Source organism: Castanea sativa, chromosome 5 (genome assembly GCF_040712315.1).
Source record: "Castanea sativa cultivar Marrone di Chiusa Pesio chromosome 5, ASM4071231v1".
In the NCBI taxonomy this organism is placed as follows: Eukaryota; Viridiplantae; Streptophyta; class Magnoliopsida; order Fagales; family Fagaceae; genus Castanea; species Castanea sativa.
Window position 1 is genome coordinate 72094415 of NC_134017.1, and position 11082 is coordinate 72105496.

The 11082-nt window shown below is 32.7% G+C and overlaps 1 protein-coding gene across 1 annotated transcript; it reads left to right on the forward strand.

Moving 5' to 3' along the window:
- The first annotated feature begins 621 nt into the window (after positions 1 to 621).
- Positions 622 to 9649, forward strand: LOC142634368 ((3S,6E)-nerolidol synthase 1-like). The gene is made up of 7 exons (XM_075808663.1): positions 622 to 861; positions 1979 to 2249; positions 5364 to 5736; positions 5823 to 6041; positions 6293 to 6431; positions 6536 to 6784; positions 9218 to 9649. The coding sequence occupies exons 1-7, from the start codon at positions 670 to 672 to the stop codon at positions 9530 to 9532; spliced, it is 1758 nt and encodes a 585-aa protein (XP_075664778.1). The 5' UTR covers positions 622 to 669; the 3' UTR covers positions 9533 to 9649.
- Positions 9650 to 11082: the final 1433 nt, after the last annotated feature.

The following is an 11082-nucleotide window of genomic DNA, read 5'->3' on the forward strand; positions in this document are numbered from 1 at the left end:
ATGTGGTCAAAGACACAGAAAGGTAGCGAATGAAGCAAGGGTGTGAAGACTGGAGATTTCTTAAGATATACTCCTAGTATTTATGTCATTAATTTTACTTACATCATTTATTGTTATTATATTCTTAATACAACCTAAAGATAAATGTTTTTGTGACCAGGTTGAAGGATGGTTGTACGGTGCTCAAGTATGGCAAATTCAAGATAGAAGTTAGTAATCATGGTGATTAATGCTGAACGGTGTTCAGAAAATAATTTATTTCTAACACTTTCTAATATTTTCAACCAAGACATACATAATTCAAAATTTTCATTTCTTAACTATCAAATTAAAAAAAAAAAAAAATATTAGGACAAAGACAAGTGCACGGTATCAAATTGAATACGTGCATTTTCAAGAATGGTCCTACGGTCTGAAACATCAATGCATTTTCAACTCATTGAATTCTGAAAATTGGATGAAAAATTCCGCGGTATCAAATTGAATACATGCATCTTGAAGCATGCTAAACATGGTCCCACGGAATTTAACGTTTCTGAAACATCCTTATACTTATCAACGCATTGAATCCTATAAATTGGATCAAGAATTCTCCGAAGCATTAAACTCTCCATAGGGAAATTTTCCCTCCCACTCCTCTCTCCCATTTACTTGTGATACTCATTCTCTATGGCTTTGTCTATTAAGCCCCTCTTTGCTTCCTACAATCGTCCAATTGCTCCTAAGAGGATTCCACAAGCTACCAATTCAGACCACTTCAGCCAGAATTCTTTGCCTAGTTCTCACAAATTGAGCACTGCCCATGATCACACATTGTCTCTCCCCTTAAAACATCACAACTACAGAAGCAAATATGATGCTGTAAGATTATGTGTCCTTTCTTAAAGCCACCAATTCGATTGACTACAAAGGAAAAAGTATCCGTTAAAACCATTCTATGAGGTGTCCTCATATTTGATAAACCTTACACACTTGTGGGATTCACATGTTTTGAGAGAGCGTTTTATAAAACCCTTTTATAAGTTAATCTTTCCATTGTTATAGTCACTAAACTAACCACTATTCCTTTGAGAGTAAATATTATTTATCCCTTTTCTTACGAGTTTCACTTAATGTTCTACCAAGTGTTGTATACTATGTGTTTGAGTTATTTATTTTTTATTATCCATTTTAATCTTTAATTACTTTATAAGGGTAAGAAATGATACATATGACAGACTTTAGCTAGTAAAATATAAATTGAAAAACCCAGAGTGGAATAGTGGATTTTTATTCATCCCGCGGAGTCTATTTTGTATATGATAAAACCACTTTTGTTAGGTTGCGATCAGGAGCCATGAGGTCACCATGCAAAATTTTCATTTCTACCCTTTGTTCTCCTTAAGTCTTTGTTTTTTTACCTTGTAATATTTTAATATCTTCCGTTCTTAACAAAAAAAAAAAGGAAGTAAAAATATGATAATCTTTCTTAAACTTTATGCTAGAGATGATACGACCTTTAACAAAATAACTTTATTTAGTCCCCACCCCCCCCCCCCCCCCCCCCCCGCGGGAAAAAAAATTAAAGTAATATAAATATGAATTTTCATTGATAAATTATTATATACCCCAATACTTCATGTTATCAAAGCAATTGGTCTTGATTTTTTTTTTTTATAAAACAATCACATACACACACAAATGAGAGAAAGTGCGTTCTAAATTCTAACGCAAAAGTTTACCACAAACTTTACTCAAAAACCATAATTAATCAGTCTTAAATTTAAACCTTGACTTTGCTCACCTTAGCTTCTATCTACTCGAAGCACTATATAGTTTGTATCTGAATATAATACACTATAATGATTTAATTGAATACATTAAAGATGACAATTGGCATTTACTTACACACTTTTTTTTGCTTCTAGTTCTCACTGTGCCCGATATTTTATATTATTTTTAGTTTTAGTTTTTAACGGATTTCTCCCCTCCCTTCCAGGATAAAATTCACAGCCAACATGCACAGAAGTTGAAAGAAGTTAGGCACGTGCTGAGCAAAGCTGGAGAAGATCCATTGGAAGGTTTATATATGATTGATGCGATTCAACGCCTTGGAATTGACTACCACTTCCAAGAAGAGATTAAAACAGTTCTACGGAGGCAAAATATGATATCTAGTGCTTGTGGTTATAATGATATCAACAATCAACCTTACGAAACTGCTCTACGCTTTCGATTATTGAGACAAGATGGTTACTACGTTTCTTCAGGTTGGCATTTTCTTTTCTATGATTTATATATAAAGCCAATGGCATTGCTTAGACATGCCAAAAAGGGCGGGGCGGGTCAGGTTGGGTCGGGTTGGATCGGGTCAATCGGGTTGCTGGTCAAGCGGGTCACGGGTTAAAAATGGGTCATCTTAAGTGGGTTAAAACCGAGTTTGAGTCAATTGGGTTGTGGGTCGGGTTAGGTTAGGTCGGGTTGACCCGTATTTTTCATAAGAATTAAAAAAAAATAATAATAATAAAACAACATGTATTTGTTATTTAGAAAGTTATGCAACAAATTATTTGATGTAAAATGCATTATTTTGACTTTACCACTTATATCAAGAATGAATTCAGTTAAACTTATTTATACTTATTCAATAATTTTAAAATTATACAATCATCTATGAAAAGGAAACTCGACGCTCTTTCAATTCTTCAAATTCATCTATGATTGAATCCAAACTAAATGTCAAAGCTACATCATTTTCAATGTATAACATCAAAGAGTCCGTCAAAAAATCATTTTCCATTTTGTTTCGAAGGACACTATTGATACTATGATTTTATTATGCATTACCGATAAACACTTTTCAATTTTAATTCCTTGAAAGTTCAATCACTTTTCCTATTGCTGTGGCTTGTACCTATTTTATTGCCCAACCACCACAACAAACAATAAAACTCTGATATTTTCTCAAATCTCTAAAGACTCACTCTACTCTCTCTCTCTCTCTTTTCTATATAATATCAGAGAGATAGTCACAAACAAAAAGTCACAATTCACAAAGACACAAAGATAGTCACAAAGTCAAAAAGCCAAAAAAAATAACACAAGCATAGATTCACTAAAACACAAACACCACAAGCATAGATTCTCAGATTTTGAAGGATAGATTAATACTTGAGTCAGTTGAATGTGAAGTGTGAAGGCTGGAGCAGATCAAAGCTAGCAGCAGTGTCACAGCGAGATGGGTGTCACGTGGGTCTGCGAGATGTGTCTCGCGTGGTGGCGGCGTCACGGTGTGGGCAACGGCAGAGTCTCTCGCCTCTCACTCTCTCTGTCTTGCCAGTTGCCTCTTAGCACTTAGGTTTTTCTATTTCTTTTTTCTTTTGTTTTTCAGTTTCAGTTTGGAGACAATATACTCTTTGGTCGGCTAGGTAGGGTAGCCTGGGTTTACATTTTTTAACTTACCCTTTTTTCTTTTTTCTTTTTTATTTTATTTTTTATTTTATATACATGTGGGCTGGCCAGCTGAGTTTTGGATTGTTGAGTTTTAATGTGGGCAGTGGGCTGGCCAGCTGGGTTTTACAAATTTGGAAGGGGCCCAAGTTTTTTTATTTTTTGGGATAGGGATGGTTCAGGAGAGGGGGGCTGGAGCTAAAAACCAAGGGGGGCCCAAGTCCTTTTTTTTTTGAAAATTTTACATACTAAAAAAATTTTGTTTTTGGGCCAAGGGGGGGCCCGGGTCCCCTTAGCCCCCCCACTTGGGTCCGTCCCTAACTCACAAAGATCAAATAGCCGAGGGCCCAAATATCGATAATTATTTTAGTGTACTTAGTAAGCTACATACTCCTCTTACATAAATATGAGTATATAAGAGAAAGGTGTAGTCCATCAAGGGTGAGGGCTGAGGGGTTTGGGATTTATATTCTCACCAAGATTTGAGAGCCAAGGGCTCAAATGTCGATAAATTATTGTAGTGTACTTAATAAGCTACACGCTCCACTTACATAAATGAGTATGCAAGAGAATAGCATAGTCCATCAAGGGTGAGGGTTGAGGGGTCTGGCATTTAGATTCTCAAAAAGATCCAAATGGCCAAAAGCCAAAATGTCAAAATTATTATAGTATACTTAGTAAGCTACGTACTCCTCTTACATAAATATGAGTATGTAAGGGAAGGGCATAGTCCATCAAGTGCACTAAATGATTTTACTTAAACACCCCTACCCCCATCTACTCCCCTTGTTAATTTGGTTTAATGGGGGAATTTGTCCAATACTATGACCCAACCGAACCAAACCGATTACACCTTTAACTAAAATTTGTCCAATTTTATGTAAGAAAATGTTTTAGAGATATTATCAAAACTGTATGCCACTTGATGCACCTAGAGTATGCATTTTGCAAGTTTTATTACATCAAAGTACAGAATTATGATTAATTACTAATTGTTAAATTTTATTTTAAATATTTTTAATTTTTTTGTAATAGAATTTTAGTTGAAATAAATTTTTTAATTTCTTGAAAAATTAGGTACTATAGTTTTAGCTAAATTAAACTACCATTACAATTAATGAGATAAATTATTTTAATAATTATTGAGAGTATAGCTACTTGTTACCAAGAGAAAATACTCATTTGGTAGAACCATGACTTATAGGACTTGACTTTTATTTTATAGTATATGATTTATGATATATATGTTGTGGGATCCAATCCTTTTATAAAATTAATAATTCAACAAACGTTTTACACTTCTGCAATATAGTTTTGACATTTGTCATGAAATTATAGTTCTATCATTTTTTTTTTTTGCTTTCTTATTTCATTTTATAAATTCCTTTTACAATACTATTACATCCTTTTAAGGTTTTCTACTATCCACAAATTTTCAATAATTTGAAACTAAAGTTATGAGAGAACAAATATATTGATACATTTTCAAACTTTTATACTTGTACAATGATTTTCTTATTTATTATTCTTATGTAATTAATTAAATTATCATTCTTGAATATTTTTTATAAAAATATTTGGATTATTCTTTTAGACAGATCTACTGATGAATATATATAATATCTTTTACTAGACACTATGCATGAAAAATAAATTGATTTTATAACTGTTAAATTTTATATGACAATTAAATAATTTAATTTCTTACTGGCTGGCTATGACCTTTTTTTCAACATGAATTTTCAACTTTGTCTTTTAATCTTTGTTATACCAACTTAAAGCCTAATCCCACCACTAATTATTCAAAGCAATAAGGATACAAAAACTAAAACTAAGGGGAAAACAATTTTGTTCCTATTTGTAATCCTTTACTATTTGCTTTTAGAACAAAGCTATATACTCGCTAAATGAATATTGTATATATACTTGGACAGCGTTGTTTAACAACTTCAAGGACAAGGAGAGGAAGTTCATATCAAGTCTAGTCGAAGATATAAAGGGATTGAAGGGCTTATATGAAGCTTCTCAGTTGAGTATTGAAGGAGAAGATATACTTGATGAAGCTGAAGAGTTTAGTCGCCAATATCTTACCGAATGGGCGACGCATCTTGATCATCAACAAGCCATTCTTATCACGGATACACTGAAGAATCCTCGTCACAAGAGTCTGGCAAGGTTCACGACTAAAAACATTCAAACTAACATTCAAGGGACAAATGAATGGATCAATGTTGTGCAAGAACTAGCTCAAATAGATTCCCACATGGTTCATGAAATACACCAAAAGGAAATTCATCAAATTTTGAAGTAAGTTGAGCAATGATGTTGAGGATTTATTTTGTATTTTGTGGAATATTATTAACGATTTACTTAAATCTCTTTGTTTGTTTTAGATGGTGGAAAGACCTAGGCTTGGCCAATGAGTTGAAATTTGCTAGGGACCAGCCACTTAAATGGTACATGTGGCCCATGGCATGCCTCACAGATCCAATCTTGTCGGAACAAAGGGTTGAGCTCACAAAACCCTTGGCACTACTCTACATAATAGATGACATATTTGATGTTCGTGGAACCCTCGATGAACTTAAACACTTCACAGAAGTTGTCAACAAGTATGGATCAGTAGTAGAATAATATAAGAAAAATGTTATAACTATAACGAATTTTACTACTAAAAAATTACAAATTGACATAACAATAAATGTGATTGATGTTGCTTCAACATAACTTAAAATAACAAAAAAAAAAAAAAAATCTTAATTAGTATTTTGTGATTAGTGATCTATCATTATGTGAAATTAATGCAGTAAAATTTGTTACAGTCCCATATTTATTTGCAAATTAAAAATAAAATTGCATGCAGATGGGAACTTGATGCTGCTGAGCAACTACCAGACTACATGAAGATATGCTTCAAGGCTCTTTATGACATTACCAACGAAATCTGCTACAAGGTCTACAAAAAGCATGGATGGAACCCCATGGAAAGCCTTAAAAAAACGGTATAAGATAATGTAACACTGAACCTAGTATGAATTTAATTTGAGTATGGATTTATGAAAGTTTAATGAGCTATGTGTTTGAGAATTTATATTAATATTTACAGTGGGCGAGATTGTGCAACGCATTCTTATTAGAAGCACAATGGTTGGCTCATGGGATCTATCCAAATACAGAAGAGTACTTGAAGAATGCCCTTATCAGCACAGGAGTGCATATGGTGCTTGTTCATACTTTCTTTTTCTTGGGTCAAGGCATAACCAATGAAACTGTAGATCTTCTAGATGATGTTCCGGGCATTATATCTTCCACTGCGAAAATTCTTCGCTTTTGGGATGACTTGGGAAGTGCCAAGGTAACATATAATTTAGTGACGAACCTTTTCCTTTTTTAACAAAGAGATTTTCATTCCCTGATGTGACCTAACAAAACAAGTGTTGGAGTTTTTAGTTAAGACCACAAACTTGAAGGAACTGTACTTGCCCTTCTTTTACATGCTAGACCAAGGAACAAAATTTGCAAATAGAGATCACTAGCACCACTATGAGTCTATGGCACTACATTCTTCTTAGTCCTAAGAAATCGAAACTGATAATGGAAGATGCAATCAATTGGGACTCAACTATTTGCTAAAACCTTGGACTACCAGATAAGCTTAATATTTTCAAAACAAAACAAGCACATGGTTGGACTAATTAACTAAAAGATCATTATTAAGATTTTTCAGATGAAATTAATAGTACACCTGACAAACACAACAACAGTCATCTCCATGAGGCATTCCATGGTCTAGCTTATGTTTACTTAGTTATTACGAATCCCATGCATGGTAAAGATTGAAGGAAAAAAATGGACTCAAATGGGTTTAGAAACATCTTTTCAAACCCATTAGTGATGAACTATGAAACCATTCATTTGTATTATTTAAACAAGTTACATGACTCATTAAAAAAGTCATGTGACTAAAAATACACATGAATACTCTCTTTAATTTTCACATATTTAGTTTACACCAAACATTTTTCATGACTGAATATCTATGTTATATTATTGTTCTTAATTTGAATGAAATTTAGAGAGTCTATTTCACAATTATGAAGATGAGGCCTTTCATACATATGTTTACTTTATATGGAACCACATAATTGGCCTAATGACTTTATATAGACACACATAATAGGTCTAATAGAACAATAATATAGTAATAGTACATAGATGAAACAATTGAACTGCGACAGATAATTTAACAAAATATAAATTGAAAACACGAAAAAATGTGATACATTAAATGTGGAATAAATAAAATTACCCATAAAAATAACTAAGTGTGCATTTAGATAATCGTTTTGCAATAGTATAAAATATTATTTTTTGAAAGTTGGTAAAAATATAATTCAAGTTAAAAAAAATTAAGGTTTCAAAACATTATATATATGTGTGTGTGAGAGAGAGAATTTTTGTGTACCTAAATAAGGTGATAATTTCGAGATGTGTTTTCAAGGGTCATCCAAAATTTTGGGGGCACCCCTAAGCTACAACGTGGATCGATCCACCCCTGGATAAGTCGTGTGCTATTAATGACATTTATCGTCTTAAAGATGAGAGAGAAAATTATATGGACAGAAAAATGAGAGAGAAAACTATGTACAGAAGTTATTTATGAAAACAAAGAATTATAAGATTAGTTTGTTTTGCTGCTATATCAAATTTTGCGGAGCACATTTTAGCTTATCCTGAACGAAATGGAAAGGGAAACTGTTCATTTGTTTTACTGGTGGCCAGTGACAAAAAAGAGAGAAGAGTGGGTAGAGAAAGAGATAGATGGCTTTCCTTTATTCAAAGGGGACATGTTTAGTTTAAGACAGAGTACTCCATTGATGCCCTTAAAGTTTATGGCATGCTGCCCCACTCCATGGTTGGCAGGGTACTTCTTGCAATAATGCTCTGGAAATAAACAAAGGTTCTGTTGTTTCAGGCTTGCTAGCAGTATAAGACACACCAATTAACGTGGAGAACCACATATTGTCGGCCAGCACAATAATATGACCTTAGCAATAGTCACTAGTATGGCGGAAAATTTTCTTCCAAGCCAGTTTGATTCTAAACACAAATCACAAATTTTTTCTCTATGGATGAATGTCCAGTTACATGTGAGTATATAAAACCATTCAAGTGTATTATTTAAGTAAATCACATAACCTATTATATAGGTCATATAATCAATCGCCACATAATACTGATAATAGAGTGGATTAGAGAAATTTTTCTTAAAATCAGTTTGAAAGTATAATTTTATTTATTTTGGTCTTGGTGGACTTAGTTGGTCAATAGTATCTTGCTTGGTTTTGGTTTTAGTCTATTAATTAAGTCCATTTGTTGATTGGATCCTCACAGGACCCATACAAACCTAGGCCCAATTTTTATGCTTATTATTAGTAAAGTTTTAAATACTGTTTAAGATGATATAAACCTTCTGTAAAAGACTAAATAATTGTTGATCAATCACAACTTGTTGTCAAGACTTGATTATCAAAAAAAAAACTTGTTGTCAAGATTCTGCAGTTTAGTGGTATTGAGTCTATTGACTGGATTTTTATAAGGGAAATTAGAATTCAAATCCTCCTCTTCTTATTGTAACAAATTAAAAAAAATTCAGAATCTCTGCAAGTTATCAAATAATGTCCACTAGCAGAGCACAAGTCGATCCAGGGTGCCAGAAATTGGCTTTTAATTGTGGTTTGAATCTTGCTCTTTCTAGTTACTAAAATATGCTTGGTTTTAACTGCAGGACGAGAATCAAGATGGGCGTGATGGATCTTATTTAAACTGCTACATGAAAGAACATCCTGGCTCTTCAATCAAAGACACAAGAGAGAAAATAATATCTATGATTGCAGACGAATGGAAGTGCCTCAACAAGGAATGCCTCTCTTCATATCCATTCCCTGCATCTTTTAAGAATGTCTCTCTCAATGCTGCAAGGATGGTTCCTTTGATGTACAATTACGATGACAATCACCGCCTTCCAAGTTTAGAGGAGCATATGAAGTCTCTGCTAATTAGCAGTGTTGTTACAGAACAAAATGAACCGACTATTGCTTGACTTGCATAAATCTTATTGGTTTTCAAATGGGGGAAAAGCGAGGATCCATCTAAGCTTGTGACAAGAAGTTCAACCACTTACTTAGGAGGCTAGGAGCTCTACTTGCTATATATATATATATATATATATATATATATATATATATATATATATATATATATATACATATGAAAGTTTGTTTAGACCCTTTAACAAATTGTTTAACCTAATTTATTAACCAAGTGATTATTTAGATTAATTTTCAGATCTAGGTTAAACACAAATAAGTCATATCATGCAAAGATGCGAAAAAGTAAATAACACTACAATATGATTATCCAGGAAAACCAATATAACTAACCTATTTCAAGGTAAAAACTTAAAGAAGATTTGACCTAACTATCCTCAAGGCAAACTAAATCCACCATAAGAGAATTAAAGTTTTTACAAAAATTTAACCCTAAATCTAATGCTACCTCATGTAATAGCTTATTGACACGACCACGTGCAAGCTCCGAATCCACGAACTCCTTCTCTTTTTTGATTAACAGCAACACAAGCACACCATTACTTGTAATTTTGAGATTTCACTCAAAGGTTTCAAATCACCTTCACTTGTTGATCTTGATGCAGCAACTAGTTCTACCAATCCTTGATTGTAGTTTAAGCTCCGGTAGAATCTTGTGTAGTTAGAAGGTACAGAACCTTTCAAATCTCACAAAAAGTATCACACAAGTCTTATTCGGCTCTTCTAAAATGTAATTATGGTTTCCCTTTTATATGTAGAGAAGTTTAAGTGAAACCCTAAATATTTACAAGGGCTTGGGTCTGTTTAAAATTCTACAGAAAAACTATGTTTGTGATTTTTGATCGGTCGGGACTAATTCTCGATCGGTCGAGAAAGGCAAAAGTTGATTTCTCATTTTCTGCAATCAGCTGGACTTCAAATCTTGAAAGACACTTATTTAAGCATTGCCTACATACTTAAACTAGACATGTTTTGCTCTCGGTTTGCCAACACAATATAATCACGATTCTAAACATTTAATCTAAATATTTAGAACCTAACAATATATATACTAGTAATTAATAGAATCACTTTGCTTTATTGTAGAGCACATTCAATAATTAAAATTTACCATACTAAGTCTCTAATGTCAACAAATTCTTGTGTTAAAACATGTATATTAAAGAGGATTGTCATCGTTGCAAATTAACTTTGCTTGACCACTTTTAAAGTTTTTATTTAGACCTCAAAGTTAATTATGCAATGGACTGCACTAAAAAAAAAAAAAAAAAATTATACAGTTCTTTTTATATATATATATATTAATATTATATAATTCTTAAGGGCTTACATTAACTGGACCCTATTTATAATATGGTTATAAAAAATTTATATTTCTCTTCTTATCTATATGATATTACCACTCTTACCAGGAATTATTGCAGTTCCTCATTATTCTTTATACTAATGTGGGATTCTGAAACTAACATGCAAATCTCTAAAATTTTCTTCTTAAGGGCTGTACTCTATAAAGTTTATATGAAAAAGCATTTGATAAATGAAT

Coding starts and splice junctions, on each gene's coding strand:
- LOC142634368 (XM_075808663.1), top strand. CDS start 670: ATGGCTTTGTCTATTAAGCCCCTCTTTGCTTCCTACAATCGTCCAATT. Junction 862..1,978: donor ACAGAAGCAAATATGATGCT/GTAAGATTATGT, acceptor CCTCCCTTCCAG/GATAAAATTCACAGCCAACA. Junction 6,432..6,535: donor TGGAAAGCCTTAAAAAAACG/GTATAAGATAAT, acceptor TAATATTTACAG/TGGGCGAGATTGTGCAACGC.